Below are 25,955 nucleotides of genomic sequence, written 5' to 3'. Positions count from 1 at the left end.
GCCTCCATATTAACACTTTCAAAGTAATTTTCTTTATCATTTTTGAAACTTGTAACAGTCCTATGATATAGGATCAGCAAGTACCATTCTATTTTTTGGATGAGAAGAATGGGATCCAGAAGTTGAGGCTATATGCTGGGGCTAGAAATCAGGTATCCTGACAGGGCAGTGTGCCTTCCATTGCACCATGCAACCCATAGAATACACTGATAAATGAATGGGGAAATTGCTTAGTAAGGAAGAACATGATAATCTCAATGATTTCTTATACATAATCTGTGATTCTCTATGAACTCTGCACTACTGAAAGCTTAAATTCAAGGAGATTAAATATTAAATGAAAACATATTAATGAAAACTGCTTAAGAAGAGTTTAATGAATCGGGCCATATTTACATATACAAAAGAGTTTTAAAAAATTATGTATACTAAATTTGGGGCAACCATGAGGTACCAAAATGACATACCAATTTTCTGGAATTACCTCATTTTCTAAGACTTAAAACCCAAAGACAACAAGTCAGCCTATAATAAAGATATTTTTCCCTGTTATCCCTCTGCACATTCATTTGATTCTCTGTCAATTCCAGTGACGGAATAAATAGCACCACAATACTGGGGAAGACTTTGGAGCTGAAGCCTTTTTAGATTGTCTTCTTACCCTGGAAAAATGGAAGCAGATAGGAGTAAAATGGAGAAGATTGCCAGAAACATATATACATTAGTGCCAGCATTTTTGCCCTCCCAGCTTCTCTTAAGGAGTATTTTTGTGCCCTTCTGTTTCTGATAAAAATTTGTTGCATAGAGCTAAGTTTGAATGTCATTCATTTAAGAACATTTCTGTACTAAGGGAAAGCCCAATGTCAGGATTCTTGTGTACAACTCTGATCTTGAACACTCAATTAGTGGCACTAATTGAGTGCACTAGTGGCACAACAGCCAACAAGGAAAAAATGATTAACAAACCAAACAGGTATTTATTTATTTATTTTAAATGTTTATTCATTTTTGAGAGAGAGAGAGAGAGAGAGAGAGAGAGAGAGAGAGAGAGAGAGAATGTGAGCAGGGGAGGGGCAGAGAAAGAGGGAGACACAGAACCCGAAGCAGGCTCCAGGCTCTGAGCTGTCAGCACAGAGCCCAATGCGGAGCTCTAACCCACGAACCATGAGATCATGACCTGAGCCAAAACCGGACACTTAACTGACTGACCCATCCAGGCGCCCCCAAACAGGTTTTTAAATGATATAGGAAGTAAGGGCAAGATTCCTAAATAGGCAACATAAAGATATACACACACATACATTCCAAAAATTATCAAGAATAAAAAAATGTTATTTGAATGTTATCCAGTGCCTAACTATGCTTTACACACAAAAGGACATTTATTGATTTCATTTCAGAGTATCATATCATACTATAAAAGACCACATTAATTTTTAAAATATTTATTCTTGAGAGAGAGAGAAGAGAAAAGAGAAGAGAAGAGAAGAGAAGAGAAGAGAAGAGAAGAGAGTGTGAGTGGGGGAGGGTAAGAGAGAGAGGGAGACAGAATCTGAAACAGGCTCCAGGCTCTGAGCTACTAGCACAGAGCCCAATGCGGGGCTCAGATTCATGAACCGTGAGATCACGACCTAAGCTGAAGTTGGACGCTTAACCAACTGAGCCACCCAGGTGTCCCTAAAAGACCATTGAATTTAAATTTCACAAACTAGAAAATACCTACATGAAAAGAAGTTCTGTACAAATAAATGTTTTAGCATTTATAAAAAAATATTAACATTACTTATTAACATTACTTAATAACTTCAAAGCTGATCTTTAATATTCATTTCCTACTGATGTAATGAATAAAACCAGAGTATGGTCCTTGGTGCTCTTGTTTTGTATTTTCCCAAGGTAATGCTTCCATTCACATAGTTTTAGTGATCACCCAACTGTAAATGTTTCCATCTCTTATCTCAAACCTTGACCCCTCTTCAATCCAATTTAAAAAGTAACTCCCAAATGTGCTTTTCCAAATGGATGTCAAGTTATTCAATTCAATACACCTAGAATCAAACCTATCATGGCCTTGGCATAACAGTTCATGTAAATTTCTGTGAAAGGTATTACATTTTCTCTGAACCACTCACTCAGAACCTTTGGATCTCCCCCTAAACATATATATATCCAGTTTATCACCACATCATGGTAATTCATCCTATACAAGATCTTTTGTCTATTTTCACTTCCACAGTTCTCTAAGCTCTTAATCACCTCATACATGGAATGCTATTACAGTGATCTAAAGGGACTTGCTCCCTAGCTCTGGCCAATACACTCTTCACATTGCCACCAGATTAGTATCAGTTAAATGCTGTTTTCAGCATTTCACTCCTCTTCTCAAAAAACCCAGCCCCTCCCACTTTAATGGCTTCTTAATACTAACAACAGTGGGTATTTAACTTGTTTAGGTGGTGAAATTTTTGGTAGTAGTCATGGTTGTCTCTGCAGAACAAATATATTATGTTTTTCATTATCCTTAAACAAATATAACATCTCATTTATTAAGCTTAAATATATAATTATGTGTTACATCAGATATATGCTATCAAAGTGTAGCACAGACAAGGTATGGCAGTTGCCAAAAGTTGTTTTTTTAAAGTATGTAAGAAAACCTTCTAATGTAAACCCTCCATTTCAACCCAACTGTTATATTCTCTTTCTTGCAAATAAATCTTGCATTTTATCACTTGCATGTCTTTATATCATGCAATTCTACCTATTGACAATTCTCTTCCCACTATACTTGACCAATTTTAATCTTGTCCATTTATCCTTCAAGACCAACTCAAATACTATATCCCACATGTAGCAGTCTCAGACCACTATTACCCTCTATGATCTTCCATTGCCTCTCCTCAACCCACTGCGGACACGCTTTCTAGTATTGGCAGGCAATGTAGAATAACAGTGAAGAACCAAGGTTTTGGGGTCAAACAGATTTGGATTCCCTCTATTTTGAACTGAGGTTTTAGGAAAGTTGTTTAATCTTACAAACTTTTCTTCTTGCCTATAAGAGACAGACATTAATTTCTACCTACCTTACAGGTGTTTTGAGGATTGAGATTGTATAATGCAATTATGTTTCAGGGTTCCCAAGACTACTCACAGATTCAGCGATTCAGTCGAAGGTCTCACAGGACTCAGCATATAGTTGTATTCACAGCTAAGTTTATTACAGTGAAAAGATGCATGATAGAATCAACAAGGGAAAAGACACAGGAATGTAGAGAAATTACTGCACAGACTTCCTTATGCTCTCTTCCTATTATAAGGGGGCACTCTTGAGCATGCTTTTTTTTTTCTCTTAGCAATGAAAAATACAGCATGCCAAAGACATGAGAACTGAAATAACAGACAACTGCCAAAGACTGAGACGGACCACTGTGAGACCTACATGTGTGCCACAGAGGCAATGCAACTGAACTGACATTGGAACAAGAGACCACAAAAGATAGGCTAGAACTCAAGGAAAAAAATAACTGGGTCAATCACTTCGCATAAAAAAAAATCTACATTCTAGATAGGATATTTAAAAGACACCAGAGTCTCATAACAGAATACTCAAAATGTCCAAAATAAAATCAAACATGATTTGGCATACACAGAACCAGGACAATTCCAACTCACATGGGAAAAGATAATCAACAGATACTATTCAGGATGATACAGATGTTGGAATTATCTAACAAAGGCTTTTAACTTTTTTGTATTTGTTTATTTTGGGAAGAGACAGAGAGCAAGCAGGGGAAGGGCAGAGAGAGAGAGAGAAAGAGAGAGAGAAAGAGAGAGAGAGAGAGAGAGAGAGAGAGAGGAGGAGGGGGACAGAGAATCCTAAAGCAGGCTCTGTGCTGACAGCAGTGAGCAAACCCAATGCGAGGCTTGAACTCACAAACCATGAGATCAGGACCTGAACAGAAGTTGGATGCTCAACAGACTGAGCCACCCAGGCACCCCTTTAACAGACTTTTTAAAGCTGCAATGATAAAAATGCTCAAATAGCTCAAATCACAAAAACTGTTGAAACTAAGCAAAGTAGAAAGCCTCAGTAAAGAAATAGGTAAAGAGGAGAACATACAGGAAATTTTAAAACCAAAAAATAAAATAACCAAAAAACAAAAACTCTCCTTGGATGGCAATAGCAAAAGGGAGATGACAGAAGACATTTCAATTTTAAGAGAGAAATAAGATTGAAAAACAAGCATGAACAGAAACTAAGGGACCTATGGGACAATAGTAAAACATCAAAAATTTATGTCATCAGAGTCCCAGAAGCAAAGTGAAAAAAAGAGGTGATAAGAAAAAAGATATTTGAAGACATATAAACAGAAATTTGCTAATTTTGGCAAAAGACATAAACCTACAACATATTCAAGAAGCTTGGTGAACCCCAAACAGGATAAAACACAAAGAAACTCCTGTCTAAACACATTATAATTGCTAAAACTGAAACTGAAAAAGTGCTGAAAAATAAGAAGGGAAAAATTCTTAAAGCAACCAGAGCAACACAATGCATTTCATACAGGAAAACAATGATCCAAATATCTATAGATTTCTCATCATAAATCATGGAAGCCAAAAGTAAGTGGCACAGTATTTTTTAAATGCTAAAAGACAGAACTGTCAACTCAGAATTCTATATGCAATAAAAATATCTTTCAGGAATTAAGGTGAAAAAAGACATTCTCAGATAAAAAAAATTAAGAGTATTAGTCACCAGCAGACCTGTTCTAACTAAAGGAAATTCTTCGAACAGAGGGAGATTATAGTAGTGGGAAACATGAAAGAGTAGGAGTGAAGGAAGACCAACAAAATGGTAGATAAGAGAGTAAGTACATTCTTCTTTAGAATTCTGAAACTCAAGCAAAACTGAATTATAACACCGTGTGATGGAGTTTACCATATATGTAGATGTAGTACATAAGACAATTATAAAGAAGGAAGAGACCTTTATGGATATAAGGTTTCTACATTCTTTTGGACAAATCCACAATTACAGTTGGAGTCTCTTACACTCTTCTCTCAGTAAACAATAGAAGTAGTGGACAGCAAATGAGCAAGGATACAGAATAACTGAACAATACCTAATTCAAACATCTAGATCTGACATTTAGAGAACACTCTACTCAAAAACAGGGCTATACATTATTTTCAATTGCACATAAAACATTCACCAAAATAGACCATATCCTGGGTCATAAAACCAACCTTAAGAAATTAAGAGGAATCAAAATGATTGGAAATATATTTTCTGGTCATAATGAAAGTGAAGTACAAATGAGTAACAAAGGGATAACAATAAAATCTCAAAACACTTGGAAACTAAACATCATATTACCAAAATAAACTATGGAACAAAAAGGAACTCTCAAGGCAAATCAAAAAAATTTGGAACTGGGGCGCCTGGGTGGCTCAGTTGGTTGAGCGCCGACTTCGGCTCAGGTCACGATCTCGGGGTCCATGAGTTCGAGCCCCGCATTGGGCCCCTGTGCTGACAGCTCAGAGCCCGGAGCCTGTTTCAGATTCTGTGTCTCCCTCTCTCTGACCCTCCCCCATTCATGCTCTGTCTCTCTCTGTCTCAAAAATAAATAAATAAACGTTAAAAAAATAAAATAAAATAAAAAAATTTGGAACTGAAAAAAATAACCCAAAATACAACATTGAAACCTAGGGAATGCTAGAGAACAAAGAGTAAACTTCACTGTGTGCAAATTATTAAAAAATCATTTAGGAGGTCAGGGGATTGCAGAATGTGACAAAAGACTCTAATCATTACAATGTATAAAGGAACCTACCATAATGGAGTAGAGAAATAAGTGCTGACCTACATAACTTTGGAAATGAGTGACACCTACAATGTCAAAGGCAAACGAAACTGCACACCAGCACTATATTGTAGTTGATACATGTGTTTCCCACTGGGGTATAAGTTCACAATTCTGAAACCATGATACCTTATACTGGAATTGAAGAATTAAGTAAATGGATGGAGGACGGTGGGAGCCAGGTTTCTCACTTTTGGAGTGGGAGGTTACAGACAAACAAGGAGAGAAGGCTATAATGATCCATGTGGTAATGGATTAAACTTAGAGATAGCAATATGAATGCATGTTTACCTTACTATGGATACAGATGTTTACATATGGAAATATTCATAGATATGGATATGTCAGTTAGTATGCATACATGTATTTCCTTATCTGTCAGCAAAGAAAACTTAAAAGCAATGATACCCCAGTAGCAATTATAATGCGTACCAGGCACCCAGATCTTGGTTTCTAGTCTATTCTCCAATAAAAGGAATTACAATTCCTTTTGGAAATGGTGGCTTTTAAGACTGGCGCAGGAAATATACAAAATTAGCCTCTTCTGGTGCCAGTAAACAAAGAAGCCTTCAAAAACAAAATTCTACAAAATAACTGACTAGTACTCCTCAAAACTTTCAGAGTCATCAAAAACAAGGAAGTTCTGGGGCGCCTGGGTGGCGCAGTCGGTTAGGCGTCCGACTTCAGCCAGGTCACGATCTCGCGGTCCGTGAGTTCGAGCCCCGCGTCAGGCTCTGGGCTGATGGCTCAGAGCCTGGAGCCTGATTCCGATTCTGTGTCTCCCTCTCTCTCTGCCCCTCCCCCGTTCATGCTCTGTCTCTCTCTGTCCCAAAAAAATAAATAAAAACCGTTGAAAAAAATAAAACAAAAACAAAAACAAAAAAAAAAAAACCAAGGAAGTTCTGAGAACCTGTTAGAACCAAGAAAAGCCTAAGGGGGCATGAACATTAAATATAACATAATAACCTGGATGGGATCTTGGGACAGAAGAAAGATAAGGTAAAAACTAAGGAGATCAGAGTAAAATATGGACTATAGTTAATGATAATGTATCAAGATTGGTTTATTAGTTGTGACAAGTGTACCATACTAATGTAAGATGTTAGTAATTGGGGAAACTGGGTGTGGGGTACTCTCAGTACTATCTTAGGAAACTATTCTCTGTACTATCTTAATAATTTTTCTGTAAATCTAAAACTTCCTCCCACCAATAAAGCTTAATTTTAAAAAATCATAGTAGATGTAGCCAAAGTGGTACTTTTAGGAAAGTTTATAGCATTAAATGCTTGTATTAAAAAAATGAAAGAGGTCTCACACATCAATGATCTTAGCTTCCATTCAAAGAAACTAGAGAAAGGGCAAAATAAAAACAAAGCATGTGTAAAAGGAAGAAAATAATGAAGAGCAGAAATCAATGAAATTTAAAGCAGGAAAACAATAGAAAAAAACAATAAAAGCAAACACTGGATATCTTTGAAAAGATCAATAAAATTGATAAACCTCTGTCAAGACTGACAAAGAAAAAAAAGAGAAGATACAAATTACAAATATCAGAAATAGGTGATGTCACTACAGGTTCCCAAGACATTAAAAAGATAATAATAAACAATTATAAATGAAACGGCGGACCTATGCCAGCCAACTCCATCTTGTTCTGTGTCCTCCACCTTGACCACGCCTCCTCCCCTTGAGTGACCTTCCGCTCACCCGTTCAAACTTCCTGATCAAAACACGCCCGGCAACCTGCGTAACAGGACTCCGACCCTTCCCCAGCCAATCGGCTGAGGCCACAGCCATTACCTCACCAACTGCCCCTAGACCCCAATAAAACCTTTGTGCTTTTGAAACTCGCTCTCTCTCCCCAGTATCTCACCGCTGCGTGGGTGCAGGTAGGGGATTGAGCTTGAGCTAGCTCGAATAAAGGCTCTTTTGCTTTTGTATTGGACTCGGCTCCCTGGTGGTCTTTGGGGATCACGAATTCTGGGCATAACAATAAACACAAAGATTAAACAACTTGGATGAAATGGACCAAACCTCAAAAACCACAAACTACCAAAACTTACTCAACAGGAAATGTATAACCTGAATAAATCTTGTAACTACTATTAAACAATTTGAATTTGTAGTGAAAAAGTTCCCAAAATAGAAATCTCTGAACCCAAGTGGTTTCATTGAAAAATTCTTCCAGACAGTTAAAGAAGAAATAGTACTAATTCAACACAAGCTCTTTCAGATAATAGAAAAAGAGGGAGGAGAAAGACTTCAAAAATGCAGAATAAGGGCCTAGGTGAACTTGCTCTTAAACAATAAAAATATGAGCAAAACAACTCAAACCATTTCAGAACTCTGACAATTATCCAGAGACACAGAATGAAATAAAAATCATTTATTCAAGACAAACTAATGAGATCTGTGACATTTTAACTTGTGGTAATTCCCCTCCCGGCTTCCCTCCCAGGTCAGTGTTGGGATACCTAAAGGCCAGCAGCATTGCAGACAATAGAGATCAGACCTCTTTTTGAGTTCCCTTAAAAGTACCATCCTCAGAGCACAGTCATCTGAACTTGCAACAACCCAGAAAAATCTCTATTCTTAGAGTGTGGTAGATATTTGGTTTCACTTAGAGCTCAGGTCAGCCCAGGCAGGCTGGGTCTGGGGAGTGGGGGAGGGTAGGGAGCTACCTCCAGGGCATTACTGAAACAATAGGAAAGCGCTGGCAACAACTCAGATGCAGTGATTCAGCTGGGGCAAACAAGAGTCTGGCCTAGAATTAAAAAAGAATTCTAGGGCAATTAGATGACCATAGGAAACTTTTAAAACCTCTGACATATTCCTGGGAATATAAATGTCTGGCAAGCCAGGAAAGACCTAAGAAAGGAAAAAGTACCAACCACTCAATTCTGGCTGCACTTCAGTTCCTGGACAAGCAGGAAAGAAATTCAAAAGTTGTCTTGTAAAGTAAAGCTAGAAAGTGCGCCTTCTCACAGAGATTCCCTTGGCAAAAATATCCAGATGAGTCATTTAATGAAATCTTCTGGCCAATCATTGGCTCACCACTAAATGTACTGACCCAGGTATGAACCTTAGCATGCCAGGCTTAAAAATAAAAACAAAGTTTTTAAATTCATTTTTATTTATTTTTAAGTTTACTTATTTATTCTGAGAAGAGAGCACGCGCAAGCAGGGGAGGGGCAGAGAGAGAAGGAGGTAGAAAATCCCAAGCAGGCTCTGAGCAATCAGCGCAGAGTCAGATGTGGGGTCAACCTCACAAACCCTGAGATCATGACCTAAACCGATATCAAGAGTCAGATGCTTAGCCAACTGAGCCACCCAGGCACCCCAACAAAATTAAAAAAAATTTTTTTTAATGTTTATTTATTTTTGAGAGAGAGACAGAGTGTGAGCGGGGGAAGGGCAGAGAGAGAGGGAGACACAGAATCTGAAGCAGGCTCCAGGCTCTGAGCCGTCAGCACAGAGCCTGATGTGGGGCTCGAACTTGCAAATGTGAGATCGTGACCTCAGTTGGATGCTTAACTGACTGAGGCACCCAGGTGCCCCCCAAAACAAATTTTTTTTTAAGTTGCAAAGAACTCAATGGCCTACACTGCAGGGAATATAGAGTAGTGTTGGAAAATCACTAAACGAATAACCAATACCCAGAAAATGCCAGAACAATAATAAACAAAATACAACAGACCTTGGTGGGGAAGAGGGTGGAAGAATCTGATACTAGAGCTGTTACAACATATTACCTATAGTGTCCAGTTTTTATCACAAAATTAAGAGACATGCAAAGAAATAGGAACATATGCCACACATACAGACAAAAAAAGTCAACAAAAACATCCTGAAGCGGGCCTAGATTTTGGTCTTAGTAGACAAAGCCTGTATTCAAATTTAAGGAAACTATGCCTAAAAATTTAAAGGAAAGTATGATAACAATGTCTCAAATCAAATAGAGAATATCAATAGAGATAGAAATTATTTCAAAAAACAAATTCTGGAGTTTAAAAGTACAATAAGTGAAATAAAAAATTCACTAGAGTGGCTCAACAACAGATATGGGAGGGCAAAATAAAGAATCAGCCAACAAGAAGATCAATTAATGGAGAAATCCACTCTGGCGAAAAGAAGGAAAAAAAGAGTAAAATAAAATAAACAGAGCCTTAGTCACCTGTGGAATACTATTGTTGCAGGATTTTTTTTACCTCACTACCTGGAGTTCATTGTCTCGCTGCTTCTTCGAAGAATGAAGAGGTAGACACAAAATGAGCAGCAGGCAAAAGTTGTGGTTTATATACACAGTGGAATACTACATGGCAATGAGAAAGAATGAAATATGGCCTTTTGTAGCAACATAGATGGAACTGGAGAGTGTTATGCTAAGTAAAATAAGTCATACAGAGAAAGACAGATACCATATGTTTTCACTCCTTTGTGTATTCTAAGAAACTTAACAGAAGACCATAGGGGAGGGGAATGAAAAAAAAAAAGTTCAGAGAGGGAGGGAGCCAAAATATAAGAGACTCTTACGATCTAAGAACAAACTGAGGGTTGATGGAGGGTGGGAAGGAGGGGAAGGTGGGTGATGGGTATTGAGGGCACCTGTTGGGATGAGCACTGGGTGTTATATGGAAACCAATTTGACAATAAATTTCATATGTAAAAAAAAAAAAGAAAAGAAATTGGGCTTCCAGGTGTTTGTTTCCCAAATAAAAACATAAAACACACTCACATGCTCTCCAGAATCTATCATCTATCCTCACCATTATTTCATAAAAGAATACTTAATACCAAAAAGGTAGAAAAGAATCTCAGGATAATGTGCACTTCTTTAGAGCATATTAGCTTAATAAGAAATAAACTTAATATCATTATATTTCTAATTTTGCTGATCTTTCACCAGTTTTTTAAAACCACTTTCAGGACCGCTTTACCTGTGGCAACTGCGACATTGTCCACATGTGTCCAGGACTGGGGGCGGCTGCGAAGTTTGCTTTTGAAAGATCTTGGTCTACGTGGTGATGATGGTGGCAAAGGAGCCTCTGATGATTGGATTTTGCTATCTTTAATTGCCTGAAGGCGTTCATAGAGCTCTTGCAGCTCCTTATTCTGCTGGGTTTGAAGAATTACCACCTCCTGAATGTGTCTAAGTGAAAATAATGCAGAAAGCATTTTAATAGCACTGACACCATACAGATAAGCCAAAAAACTCTATGCAATACAAGTAAAGTTTAACAAGGAATTTAGATTAAGAATGTAAAAATAAAGAATATTCACAGTTTTAGGATGGGATATGCTTTCCTAAGCACAACATTAATCAGACATTAAGAAAAAATTAAACAAACTGGAGTGCCTACGTGGCTCACTTGGTTAAGCGTCTGACTCTTGGCTCAGGTCATCTCATGGTTCATGAGATCCAGCCCTGTCTCTGGCTCTGTGCTGATGGGGGTAGGGACTGCTTGGGATTCTCTCTCTCCCTCCCTCTCTGCCATTCCCCTACTCTCTTGGGTGCTCTCTCTCTCTGTCTTAAAATAAATTTAAAAATCTGTGAAATGATTTTAATAAAATGAAAAAAGTAAACAAATTGACAAGAAAAAATTTCTAAAATTTCAATATAGTGAAAGACAACAAAACAAAATTTAAAGTCACACAGTATTAGTAATATTAACCTTTTCTTTATTATATGTTGCAAATATAAACAAGAAAATGTATTCAACATATAGTAAAAGATTCATAGAATACACAAATAGTTCCTAAAACTCAATAAGAGAAAAAAAAAGAAACGTAATAGGAAAAAGGGGAAAGAATATGAGAAGGTGACTCCAAGGAAGAGGAAATACAAGTAGCCAATTAAACATGAGATGATGTACAACTTCACTTTTAACTGGGAGAATAAAATTATTTTTTAAGAAAAATTTTTAAATTCATCTGATTGGAATAAAAGAAAAAGGATCAATAATATCCAGTCCAATGTTGGGGCACCTGGGTGGCTCAGTTGGTTGAGTGTCCAACTTTGGCTCAGGTAATGATCTCACGGTTCAGGAGTCTGAACCCTGCGTTGGGTTCTGTGCTGACAGCTCGGAGCCTGGATGGAGCCTGCTTTGGATTCTGTGTCTCCCTCTCTCTCTGCCTCTCCCGCACTCATGCTCTGTCTGTCTCTCTCTGTCTCTCTCTCAAAAATAAATAAACATTCAAAAAATATCCAGTCCAATGTTGCTAAGAAATGGGAAGACAGATGGGGCACTTGGGTGGCTTAGTTGGTTAAGAAGTGGGAAGACAGGCTCTCATATATTTTTTAAAGTAATCTCTACACCCAACCTTGGGGCTTGAACTCATGATTATGACTGAGCTAGCAAGGCACCCCACTTTCATATATTTTTGTTTGGTGTATAAAATGATATAGCTACCTTAGACAACAATTTTAGCAGTATCTATCAATTTCATGTGCACATACCTTTTAACCCAGAAATTCTATTTTTGGGTATCTATCCTACAAAAAATACATAAGTATGTAAAAATGTAAGGATGTTTAACTTTGTGTACTTCAACATTATTTTTCTTTTTTTAACATTTCAAGTTTTTATTTAAATTGTTTACATAAGAAAAACATGGAATAAAACTGAAATGTCCATTAATGAGGGATTAAATAAACTTTGGCTATTCTAATGTATGGAACAAAGACTATTTGTGCAAACGTGTGTATACACACACACACACACACACGTGCACAACAATGTTAAGTAAAAAAATTTAGAATAACATATATTACCCCACTTTTATAAAAAGCAAAAAGTATGTATTTGTAAATGCATAGAAAAATTACAGGTCAGGCATACCAAACAGTTCACAGTGGTTGCCTCTGAGAAATGAGATCAGGGCATGAGAAGTATGAGACTGTTTTGTGTGCTTTATTACTGTTGTGATATTATGATTTATATTAACATCTTTATGCCTGTTCCTGGCACCTAATTCTGAAAACTCTTGTAATTTCCTAAGCTACAAAGAACAGTGGGAGAATCTTTCGTTTTAATATTTGGTCTGTTTTCCTCAAATAGCTCCAGTTCCTAAAATAGCTCCAGAGTGATAAAGGTGAAAGGAATCTTATTTATCACAAGCCCCTTGGAATCACACCTGAGATTATATTAATGACCTTACTTTTAAAAAGCCCCTAAGGATGGAGAATGCTTGCCAGGAGAACCAACTCAGTGATTACAGTGGGACTTTCAGCCCCTCCCACTCCACCTCCGGGGAGTGGACAGAAGCTACAGACTGAATTTATTAGTCGCCAGCGGCCAATGATTTAATCAATTGTGCCTACCATAATGAAGCTTTCATAAAAATCCCTGAACTATAGGGTTTGGAGAGTTTCTAGGTTGGTAAACACATGAAGGTGTTAGGAGAGTGTCACTCCCAAGAGGGTATGGAAGCTCCATGCCCCTTCCCCTACACCTTGCCATCTGACTATTCCTCAGTTGTGTCCTTTTATAATAAATTGATAATCTAGTAAGTAAACTGTTCTCCTGAGTTCTGTAAGCCACTCTAGTAAATTAACTGAACCCAACGAAGGGTTTCTGGGAGCCTGTGATTTATAACAAACAGGTTGGTCAGAAGCATAGGTAACACCGCCTGGACTTATGATTGGCATCTGTGGGACTGAGACCTTAACCTGGGAGATCTGATGGTATCTTTGCAGTTCTCAATCATCAACAATTTTCAGTCATTAAAATGTCACCAATTGTAAATTAGCTACCTGTCAAACACTTTGTTCTATAGAATTTGGGGCACTCAGATTTGTGACAAACGAGAAACAATCCTGGGGTGCCTGGGTGGCTCAGTCGGTTGGGCGTCCGACTTCGGCTCAGGTCATGATATCACAGCTCCTGAGTTCGAGCCCTACGTCGGGCCCTGTGCTAACAGCTCAGAGCCTGGAGCCTGCTTTGGATTCTGTGTCTCCCTCTCTCTCTGCTCCTCCCCCATTCATGCTCTGTTTCTCTCAAAAATAAACATCAAAAAAAATTTTTTTTTTAAAAAGAGAAACAATCCTTACTTTTCTCGTAATCTTTGAAGCTCCACCTTCAAATCCTCATCCTCTATTTCTGAGTCATCATCACTGCTCATTGGAGAAGACGGTGAATAGAAGAGTGAGCTCTGTGTTTGAGCAAAGGTTTTTTCTTCACGGAGTGGTAAGCACTGATCACTCACTGGAGCAGTCTTTGCCACTGACCTCCCTCTGCCAGCAAGAGTGGCTGAAAATTCACTATCAGAGCTAGGATGTTTCCCAGCAGTAAATGTCTCTCTCTCTTTAAGCAATAGTTCAAGTCCAGAATGCATACTACTTCCCGTGGCTGAGTTTTCTTCCAGTTCCTTTTCTGGGGTCATCAAAGATACATCAGTCTCACAAGCTGTGTTGAAAGATGAGTAGTTGTCACCTTGTTTGGCAATTCTTTTGTCTCCTTTAAAGGTTTCACGATGAGCTCGTAACTTCTGAGAAGAAAGTGAAGCTTGTGGATTGCACATGGAAGGTTCCATTTTCACTAACTGAGACTTGGCTATTTCAGTAAAGGCTAGAACTTCTTCACTAGAATGGGTTGTCATTTTATTGAATGCTGGTATGTGTTCTATTCCAAAAGATGTCACTTTCACTGACTGCTGCTGAGGAACTGTAATCACCTGAGATACAAAAAAAGGCAAAAGTGGCTGGCTCTATCTAACCAAAGAGTAAACCCACAAAGAAATTCAATATCAAAATATGGTACAGACAAGTGGATGGTGTGCTGTGATGTATATCTATCAATGATACCCAAATTTAAAAGCCACATTTAGAATTCCCATATTCAGAGTCTTTCAAGTGGGCCCCTTGGGTAAAGAAAATTGGCTTCATATTGCTCAAACAAAATTCCACAATTAAAAAAAATTCAATAATTCAAGTTGCTGAGATTCTAAAGGATAAGAAATTAGATTTATTAAAAAGATGACCCAATCACCCCCCACCAAAATGATGACTCATTTCTGTGCTCTTTTCCAGCTACAAAAATCCCCATTTCTTTAGACTCACCTTTATTGGAAGGCTACAAAAGGTAAGGGGATGTGTATTAAATATGACATTAATCTACACTGAAAATAAGGATCATCTACATACCAAGATCTTCAATACTATTACCTTTTACAATGCCCTTGTAGATAAAGATCCAACCAAAGAACACAAACCTGGAACCGACCCCGCTGAAATGATCCACACATCACTTTGCATCTACTCAAAGCCCTAGTATCAGCTGTGGACTCTCCTGTCAGAGGAATGGGATCAGGAGCAACTGCTGATCTCATATCTTCTGTTTCCACTGTAAGTTTTGCAAAATTGTAAGCAGAAAAGAGAAAATTGTTTATTAAGACTAAATTTGTTTACATTACCAAAAATGAAGAAAAGTAGAAAAGCTTAAGCCCTGCTAGATAATTAAAAAGTGTTAATGTAATAAGCAACATTGTAGAAGTCCCTAACTCAAAATCAGACGTATGATTTATCCCGAGACTTAGTATCTACGTGAAATGAATAACTGTAAAACCAAATTAGTTACAAAAGTAAAAATAAAATGGCAATGACATTAATGGGACATGTCACATACATGGGCTACGTGGAAAAAGTGGTAAGATCTGTATATGAACAAACAAACAAACAAAAAAAACAGAAGTAAATGAAAAGTGATGTTACCTAGTCTATGTCCCTGACTGTAAGCACACTACCTTGACGGACTTTTGATCTCTTGAAAAAGCTGGTTGACTGCCGTAGCCTGTATGCCCAGCTTTTTAATTTGCGAGTCCAGGATTTCTTGCTAATAGGATTTTTGAGACTAGGACAAGTAAAGCTTAGGCCAAAATATCCACCTCCTGTCTGCAGATGAATGGCTCCACCACTTGACACAGCAGCAGGATAGGTCTCTGGATCCCCTGGAAGTGAAGCATCTGGAGACATCTCCTGATGGGAGACAAAAAGAGAAAAACCAAAATGGTAATAATTTAGACATGGTGAATCAGTTGCTTATACCATTAGAGTTTCTTGCATTGACTAATCAGTAATCAAAAATAGAATGCTATGTATACTTGCATTAATAGCATTTATTCATCACAATGAATCTGAAGTATTCAACTTATAGGAATTAATCCTTCCCCTTTCTTTAAAAATATTAGACTTAAGATAAATAAAAGAGCAGAATATAAATCTTCCAGCCTAGGATATTTTTTATTATAACAACTTTGAAAACTGAAAATTAAAATTGTTTCCTTCATATGTTTCATTTACTAAAAAAGGTTACTGAAACCCTATGCTTTTAAAAGGAAACTTTTCATTTATGCTCATATTATTCAACAGAGTTAAAGATGCCTAATACACATGAAAACATAGAAAAACAAGATATCTAGGCATTTATATTTATAGAGAAATATTATCAAATCAAATTTCTTAACTTTATGTAAGTACACAAAATCTTACAATAGGCCTCAAAAGTATTTCAAATTCTTGATAGAAATATTATTAATATCAGGCCATAGCTGGCTATAAAATCAGTTTTTCCTCTTGTCCTCCCATCCCTCCCAACAAAATGCCAGAATTAACTGTTGTATTCTAAATGAGTACTTTAAAAATAAATCCTCTATAATAATTAATATAAAAAATGCACAACCACAAATACTTTGGAAAATATGGAAATGGTCTCTACTAATCTAGAAAATCAAATGAGTATTTAAAAAGTTCAAAGAATGGGATTCAGCATTTGTTTGCAAGAAGGATGGCCTAAGTGGCACTAAGTACACTGGAGTCTTAAATCAGCATTATTAACACTTAGGGCATGTCAACAGTTATTAAAATTCTGATCAGTCAGTTCTTATTTTCCAAAGTCCCATTTTGGACTAGTAATAATGCTACTTTCTTGAAGAGAGAAAAAAAAAACCTCTCAATAATATTATAATTTAGAAAATGTTGCACTGGTCCCACTTCAATTACAGAAAAATTTTAATAAGTAATAACTGAATCAAGATGGTAAGTTAAATACAAGTTCTAGCCTACCTTACAAATCCAAATTCATAGACACAACAGAAAACAAAGATACAGACACATACATATATGACTAAAGGAGGAAAAAGCAGCCCATGACACATGCAGGAACTGTTTCAAAATGCTGCAAACTTGGGTGGCAGATACAGACAGTAAGAGAGAGCCCTGGCCAACTTAAAGGAAGAGTGGTTGACTAGAATGCTTACAAAGCTATACCCAATATGTCTCCTTTATGCCTCCTAAACATCATCTCATAACACTCTCCTACTTACTGGACTTCTTTTGGTTCCTTGAACAGGTCTCCACCTGTGAATGTCACCATCACACACAAGTTCTTCCCTCACCACCTTGTAATAAAGTAATCCCCTACTTGTTCTATTATAACCCTTTATTTGTTTAGCGTTTGTCTTCCACTACTAGAATTTGAGGTCCACAAAAAAGAGATCTTGACTTACTGAATGGGAGAAAACTGGTTGGGGTACTAAAGAAAGAACAGCCAGGAAGTTCTCTTTCCCTCCTGACCTCCAAAGCAAGCAAAAGGGAGAGACATCTGCTCCCAAATAAGAGTGGTGAGAGGCAAATGTTTGTGGCCACGAGAAAGATCAGCAATGGGGAAAGGAGACAACATCCAAGAGGAAGGGGAAGCCCTTCTACCTGTGAAGACTATTAGGCCACCTTCCAGGCAGCATTTAGAGAAAAGTTGTAATATCCAGAGCCAAGAAGCCTGTCCCATGCCTTTCCCACAATTACTGGAGGAAGGCTACAGCAATTATATATAGCATTTAGAGAGACAAACAAGGAATCTTACACAGGTTAAAGAAAATATGAGTACACAACTAAGAATCACCAAACACTTACAGGAAATCAATACTATAAGAAAACACTAGGGGTGCCTGGCTGGCCCAGTTGGTTAGAATGTGTGACTCTTGATCTTGGGGTTGTGACTTTAGGCCCCACAATGGGTGTGGAGACTACTTAAAAAAATAAATAAAAAGTTAAAAAACAGGGGCACGTGGGTGGCTCAGTCGGCTGAGCGTCCAACTTCGGCTCAGGTCATGATCCCACGAGTTCAAGCCCTGCGTCGGGCTCTGTGCTGACAGCTCAGAGCCTGGAGCCTGTTTTGGATTCTGTGTCTCCCTCTCTCTCTGCCCCTCCCCTGCTCATGCTCTGCCTCTCCCTCTCTCTCAAAAATAAATAAACATAAAAAAAAATTTAAAAAAAAGTTTAAAAACCCACTAAATTCAATAAACAGAAGAATAGCCAAGGAAATAGCATTAGTAACATAGAATAAGACTGTAATACCTCCAGAAAGATGTGTGAATATACTACAACCATAAGAAAAAGAATGAACTACAGTTATTGGAAATTAAAAATATAATCCTTGACATAAAAAAATACCTGAATAAAAGTCTGGAAACAGCATAAAAATTGAGAAATTCTCCAAGTACAAAAAGCAAAAGGACAAAGAGATGGAAAACATGAAATGATAAGTTAATGGATAAGAAAAACAGGAAATGAAGAAATAAAACTATTTTTCACAGATGATATGATCTTATATATTATACAGAAAATCCCAAATAATACACACACTCAGCGAAAATTGAAGGTACAACATCAACCCTTAAAAATTAGTTGTATTTCTGGGGCACCTGGGGGCTCAGTCGGTTAAACGTCAGACTCTTGGTTTCGACTCAGGTCATGATCTCATGGTTTGTGAGTTCGAGCCCTGCATCAGACTCTGCACACTGATAGCTGCAGAACCTGCTTATGATTCTCCCTCTCCTTTTCTCTCTGCCCCTCCCCCACTCGCTCTCTCTCTCTCTCTCTCTCTCTCAAAATAAGTAAATAAATTAATTAAAAATTAGTATTTCTATACACTAGCAATGAAAAATCTGAAAAGGAAATTAAGAAAACAATTCCATTTAAAAATAACAACAAGGAGAATAACTGGTGCTGGAACAACTGGATAGTCACATGCAAAAGAATGAAGCTGAATCCCTATTCCACACCATATACAAAAATTAACTCAAAATGATCCTACCACGTATACTTAATTAATCAAGGGTGAAGCAAAATAAAGTCATTTTTGGACACTAAAAAACAAAAAAACAAACAAATTAGTCATCCATTCAACATATTTAAAGATATTACTCATAGAAGCATTTCAAAGGGGGAAAAAAAAGGAATTCTAGGACACCAGAAACAGTAGCATGTAAATTTGATCCAGATGTAGCAATGGACACTTAAAACAAAAGATTTCATTTGACTTTAACACTTCAGTATCTTTTGAGGATCAAAGTTTAAAATTATTAAATTATATTTCATTTTTTATGGTTCTAATCATATTACATGATCATAGGCTAACACATATAATCATAACATAAATGCTGTTTATTGATCTTCAATTCTTTGAATCAACCTAGAGGCAAAGCACAACCAAGTGTTACAGAAAAAAAATGTACATGTTATAAACTTTGCTAATGTTAAAAATACAAGTAAATAAAAATCGGGAAGTGTATGGGAAAGAAGAGGAAAGGGAAAATATTGTAATTTCCTCACCCTTCATAGCAGTGAGTTAACAGGTATTTTTGAAGATTATTAAATAAAAAAATAGATACGTATATTATTTACAAGTTATTAATGGCAATGACCTCAAGAATTAAAACCAGGACCTTAACAGTGTTTGGGGAAGGAAATGGAGTATAAGAAGGTGTTAACATAAATTACTTTTAATTTTCCCTCCTTCTGAACTGATTTCTTATTTATATATTAATTGCATATTTTAAAATTACTAGTTTACAAAAATATAAACATTTGTTATATCTATTCAATGGAATATTATGCTATTGTTTAAAAAAATGTGAGATGGAACTCTGTGTGCCAACACAGATAAATGTTCATAACTGAAAAATAATTCCAAACATCACATGAATATAAACATATAACATATATCTATATCTTTGTAAATATAAAACAGAGGAGTAAAATTATATAAATATTTGCAAGTTAATTAAAACCATGTCTATAAAGATTCATTAACAGCTATGTCTATAGGTTTGGAAGTGGGATGGATTTTACTTTATATACACACATATACTACTTATATAATAATAATAAAGAGATACAGTGGTAAAGATTTAGAAATATATTTATGATATACTGTAAAATGAAAAGATAAATTTGCAAACAAATATGCATATAGCACAATCCTATTTTTGTGAATGAAAAGTTATAGGTATGTAACTAGTCTGTGTAAGCTTAAGTCAAGAAGGTTAAGTATCAAATAGTGGATAAATACCAGATAGTCACTACCTCTGTGATGTGAAGGAATAGAAAAGGGAAACTAAATTCCTATGTTACATAACTTAAAAAAATACCATATGATTTCATTTATATGTGGAATTTAAGAAACAAAACAAACAAACATAGAGGGGAAAAAAGAGGAAGAAAAAAAAAGAAAGACTCTTAACTACAGAGAACTGATGGTTACCAGAAGGGAGGTCAGTGCGGGGGAAGGGGGGGATGGTAAAATAGGTGGTGGGAATTAAAGAGTGCACTTGTCGTGATGAGCACTGGGTGTTGTATGGGAGTGTTGAATCACTATACTGTACACCTGAACTAATGTTACACTGTATGTTAACTAACTGAAATTTAAATAAAAACTTAAAAAAATAAATAAAAGTCAGCTCTTCCTACACACTAAAACAATCTATAAATCAGTCCTGTTCTGTCACCAATACAAAAAAAGTCATTGCTTGCAAGTTCCTAGCTAATTCACCAGAGGGCTCTCTCACCAAAGATACTTCTGCCGTCTCTATGGAGACATTCTTGGCACCCGTAGCCTAAGTCATGGCCTTCCTAAATACCTGTGACCTCAGAATCTTGTGACATAGATTAATTTCAAAGAACAGAACTTTAGAAAAGAAGGAATTTCTTTAAAAGAATAAGGATAAGAAATTGATTAGAAAGAATAATACTTACATGTAAACATATTTCGCTGGGTATAGAAGTTATCACATTCAGGTCCCTTTTGAACACTGATATGTTAGCAGGCTGACTCACAGCCACATTGGACAGAATCTTAGAGCCTGTCTGCTGAAAATTAGGGGACTGTGCAGGACTATCTTGAATTCCACTGTGACTGATGCCTATGACTTCTGGCACTGGACATGAGAGCGTATCTTCAGCAGAGGAAGAAAATGGAGAGTCTATGCTTTGGGTATCCTTCTGACTCTCAGGATAGATGCTAGATATGCTATGCTCCTGATAGAGCAAGTTTCTTAATTTTTCATCCAGAGTTTTAATTCGGTTGTCTGCAAACTCCATTTTTGGAGGTCTTTCCCCATCTGATTCCAGGACAGTAGAGGGTAGAAGGGTAGTCAGTTCAAGGCCAGGGGTCTGAGTGGGAATGACCATCTTAGGAGAACTTGCTTCAGTGTTCACTGTGGTTTCTCCTTCTTGGGAAATCAACTCTGCATCCATAGTTGGTTGCTGCACTGCTAAGGATTGAGGCTTTTGATCAGACATAAATGCCAGAGTTGTAAGAGAGTTACCAGAAATCTGAGTTGACTCGCCAGGAGGGACCATAAGTACATCAGCCTGACTGGCAGCTTGGTGACATGGATATGCAGGTAGAAATATGCCTGCTTGGTTGGTTTGTCCCTCACATTCAACTGGAACTGCACGAACTGAAGTAGCAGTATAAGTTGAACTACTAGCAACTGATGCCATTATCTGCCTGTCATCTTCCACTTGATAAAATACAGCTTGCTGCTTAGTGTCTACACTGGCATATTCAGAAATCTTACCATCAACTACATCCTTGAGTTCTGATTTGGAGGCAAAAAGTACACGCTGGCAGGGATTATTTTCTAGAGTGAGCAGTGTATCCTGTGATATTTCCTTATTACTTGTGGTTCTTGGACCTAGAACAATAACAAAGAATAGCTAGGCACATATTAATAAATACAAAGCATGGACTAGTACTCAAACTCAAAGGGGACAAGAGGAGCAAGGGACAAACAAGAATCTGTGTGAATAAGTGTTATAAATAAGATTCAAAATACACAGAATTCAACCTGCCAAGCGACAAAAAAACCTTTATTTTTTCATAAATATTATATTTTAAAATGGCTTAAGTTACACCTTAACAATAGCATCTTCAAAAATGCTTATGAAAATTCTCATAAGAATGAAATACCCATGAAAACAAGTTAAAGATATGGTATAAATTTTATATCCCCATCTTCCAAGTCTGGATGAAGCTGACAGACAACACTTACCAGAAAGTAGAGGTAACCCAGGAACTGTAGACATGGACTGCTGAAGAAAAGGAGGAGACTGAGCCTCACGGTTTCTTATTGTTTGATTGATACAGAATCGCCACCGACCAACTGGAGATGACTGAGGAGCAGATTCATCTGTAGAAAGAATTTGCAAAAATTAATAGGCTAAGCAATTGTCAACATGTTTACCCTATTGATTAAGAAAACCAGGTTAAAACACCAATTTGTCTTGTATCTCCATTTCCAATAGCACTAGGATTTGCCAGTACAATGCTGGCAAATACTCTAAACAACTGAGCACAAGATATCTTTAGGGAAGGATTTTAGAATCTATGAAACAAACACTGTATCAATAGCAATAAAAGCAGGGCACAATTTGGGGGAGAAAATGGAAAACATTTTCTCCAGCTGTTCTGATCCTGATTATGATGATACTTATGCAAATCTACAAGTATTAACATTTACAGAACTATACCCCAAAAGAAAAAAATCAATTTTACTGTATGATGACTTAAAAACAAAGTCCCTACACCTTTACTCCTACTTTGTAAACTTATTCAAATAATTATTTTTTAAACTTTAATCTACTTTATCAGTTAGAAATCTGCTCAAATTCCTCCTAACAAGGAAAAGAACATAGAGGAGGACCCTGGCATCCTAACACAAAGTAAATTTCAGGGTAATGGTATCTGATTTCATGACTCCCACACCACCTGTTGCTTCTTCATGTTGTTATAATTCCTTCACAGGTCCTCATTTGTCTATGGCTCTTCGCCCCCTCCCAGATACTCTAAATATAACCATGACCAGAGCTGAAAAGAATGGAGAGATAAAGTCATCAGAAAAGAAAACAGAAGACCCCATTTTTAGTCCCTGGAAGTTTATCTAGTATCTGATTTACAAAAACTTATCAGTGATCAGAGCAGGTAGAAGCATAATATTAGTGGAAGGAAATCAAGATATAAATGACTATATTAAAAAATGAAGCAAACTTAGAACATAGGGATATCAGTTAAGAAAGGTTCTGTCCATCTCACATCAGTGGTTAAAAAAAAAAACTTACCAGTTGACTTCAAACAGTAAAGCCGTTAAAGGTCATCAGTACTGTGACTGCTTTTCTGGTAACATACCATGCAGCAACTCGGAAATAAACTAATTTGATAAAGAACCAACACTTGAAGGAAACCTACAGAATGGTTTTACTTCTTACATCCAGGCTAAAAAGTCCTTTTAAAGTGTGGGAAAACCTACATTAACAATTTATTAATTTCCTTTATTGGCAAACATCTTTCCCAACGAAGTTGCATAAACTTTCCAAATGTCTTGCTTCAAAAGCCACATGGTAAATTTTATTAAATATACTTACTGCTGGTCTGAGTGGATGCAGAATTTATCTGTACTTGTTCAGATGATCCTGTCTGAATTAAAAATGAATAGATAAATAAAGAAGTTCCTGATACATATCTGAGAAGACCTATTTGCTAAATAATTGTTCTTACTTGGCTACTGTTGGATTCCACAATTATAGAGTCAGTTCCAATGGCTCTATCTATAGCAGAGTGGGCATGAAGGATCTCCTGGGCCTGACCTACAATAGCCCTCAATTCTTCTACAAATTTTTCTTTCTCGCTTTCCAGCACAAAGTTATCTTCAACCTGTCCAAATGTAAAAATAAATCTATTAAATTTAGTTTCTTCAAAATTATAATATTGTATCCACAGTGACTATCTTAAAGAAAAATGAATTAAAATTAACTATTTAGATACAAATGCCACAACAGAATTAAAAAACAACCAGCACTAAAGGACCACACAGTACATTAAATTATCCTATTTGGAGACCACTGATGTTTGTCAGAGTGATACTACCTACCAGAGAAGAACACAGCATTTAAAAAAATATCTTGCATTCTATAAATTATCATTTGAGGAACACAACTGAGGCAATGTTTATGTTTAAAACTAGGATGTCCAAACCCAAAAGTTTTTAAATCACAAATCACAAAATGAAACATCTCTAATGACGATAAAGCATGGCCTGGAGACAGTTCATAAAATATGATGTTAAACAAGAGGCAGAAATGACAACGTTAACTTTTAAAATGTTTAATTCTGGGGGTGCCTGGGTGGCTCAGTTGGTTAAGCATACAACTTCGGCTTAGGTCATGATCTCACGGTTTGTGGGTTTGAGCTCAGCATTGGGCTCCGTGCTGACAGCTCAGAGCCTGGAACCTGTTTCAGATTCTGTGTCTCCCTCTCTCTCTGCCTGTTCCCTGCTCACATTCTCTCTCTCAAAAAAATAAATAAACGTCAAAAAAATTTAAACAAAACGTTTAATTCTGTTTCTACAAGAATACATATCTGAAGAAAATTAGCAGAAACAAAAGCATTATGTACTCTTCCCGCCACCCTTACTTATCCCCATGAAAATAGGGCAAAACTACTAACTTAAGCCTAACAATTCAAAAAAAAGTATGAAAACTAAATGAAATGATGAACATTACTTGACATCTATAGGTAAGATGGTATATAAGTAGCTACTACATTAGAATTACCTGGACTATTTCATAAACTACTGATGCTTAGGCCTTAACTCCAAAGATTCTGATTTAATTAGGGACCGAGGCAATGGATTTGTTTTTAAAAGCTCTTAAGGTGGTAAGAACCACTGACCTAGATAATGTCTTAATAAAACACTCTTATATTTTAGAGATTAGTATAATAAAATGAAAGAAGGTAGACTTACTCTTGATCATAAGCAGTTTATCTTTGTGCAAATTTTAAAAACTAATGGTACCCTAAAAAAAGATTGCTCTGAATAAATGAGGGGAAAGGATGAGAGGAAAAAAGAGATGGAATGCCAGATGGAAGGTAATCTGGTTTCATTGTACTTACCATATAATCTGCAATATCTTCTGGTGCGTCACCATCAGCATCAAACTTGAAGGTGACCATCTTGTTGTTGTGTGTCTCCAACTGACACTCCACCATGTTGTCTCCAGATGTTGACACCTGGGCACAAACATTTCACCAATTTAAGAGTCAGTTATTATCTTCTATTTGCAAATGGACAAAGGAACGTCTAGATGAGTTAACATACAATATATAGAAAAATAGTTTAAATTGTTGAGATTCTAAGAAGGTTGTTTTTCCCTGTTGAAACACTGCCTTAACACCCATTCTATGACAAATAAAAGACTTAAATTAGCAAAATGTTAGAACTGTGATCCTGTGGAAAAGAAAAATTTAACTTTTATGAAAACACAAAGTCTGAACAGTCACTGTATTTTGCCGAAATGCAAAGTTTATTTAGTCCTTCATTTCCAAAATTCTCTTAATCACACAAATTAGCACTTTAAGCAATAGAAAACACACTGCTAATGGAAATGTATACTGGTCCAACCTTTTTGGATGGCAATCTAGCAACGCGAATTTTAAAAATTGTTAAATCTTCATATATTTTCACTACTTTTATTGATTTAATTTAAATTGAAGTATAATTAACAGTTATATTGGATTCAGGTGTACAACATACTGGTTTAACAATTCCACACATTACTCAATGCTTACCATGGTAAATGTAGTCACCATCTGTCACAAGACAACATTATTACACTCTCATTGACTTTAGTCCCTTTGCTGTACATCATCCCCTACAACAACCTCTCCTCTGCCAACCATTTTTGTTCTCTGAATTTTTTAAGTTTATTTTTTTATTTTGAGAGAGAAAGAGAGAGAGAGCATATGGAAAGGGGGA

General features: G+C 36.6%; 1 protein-coding gene across 2 annotated transcripts in view; it reads right to left on the bottom strand.

Annotated features, from left to right (window-relative positions):
• WNK3 (WNK lysine deficient protein kinase 3) overlaps positions 1 to 25,955 on the bottom strand; it is a 185,130-nt gene that overhangs the window by 23,446 nt on the left and 135,729 nt on the right. For both annotated transcript variants that reach the window (XM_081794294.1, XM_081794293.1), the window contains exons 13-21: positions 25,094 to 25,210; positions 23,699 to 23,854; positions 23,566 to 23,617; positions 22,197 to 22,334; positions 20,896 to 21,839; positions 15,750 to 15,840; positions 15,078 to 15,208; positions 13,918 to 14,540; positions 10,805 to 11,016 (exon numbers count right to left, since the gene is read on the bottom strand). In XM_081794294.1, coding sequence (XP_081650420.1) covers positions 10,805 to 11,016; positions 13,918 to 14,540; positions 15,078 to 15,208; positions 15,750 to 15,840; positions 20,896 to 21,839; positions 22,197 to 22,334; positions 23,566 to 23,617; positions 23,699 to 23,854; positions 25,094 to 25,210 — 2,464 coding nt within the window. The remainder of the gene's footprint in view (positions 1 to 10,804; positions 11,017 to 13,917; positions 14,541 to 15,077; positions 15,209 to 15,749; positions 15,841 to 20,895; positions 21,840 to 22,196; positions 22,335 to 23,565; positions 23,618 to 23,698; positions 23,855 to 25,093; positions 25,211 to 25,955) is intronic.

Source organism: Panthera onca, chromosome X (assembly GCF_046562875.1).
Source record: "Panthera onca isolate mPanOnc1 chromosome X, mPanOnc1 haplotype 2, whole genome shotgun sequence".
NCBI classification, from domain to species: Eukaryota; Metazoa; Chordata; class Mammalia; order Carnivora; family Felidae; genus Panthera; species Panthera onca.
This window is presented reverse-complemented; position numbering and strand designations above follow the sequence as displayed.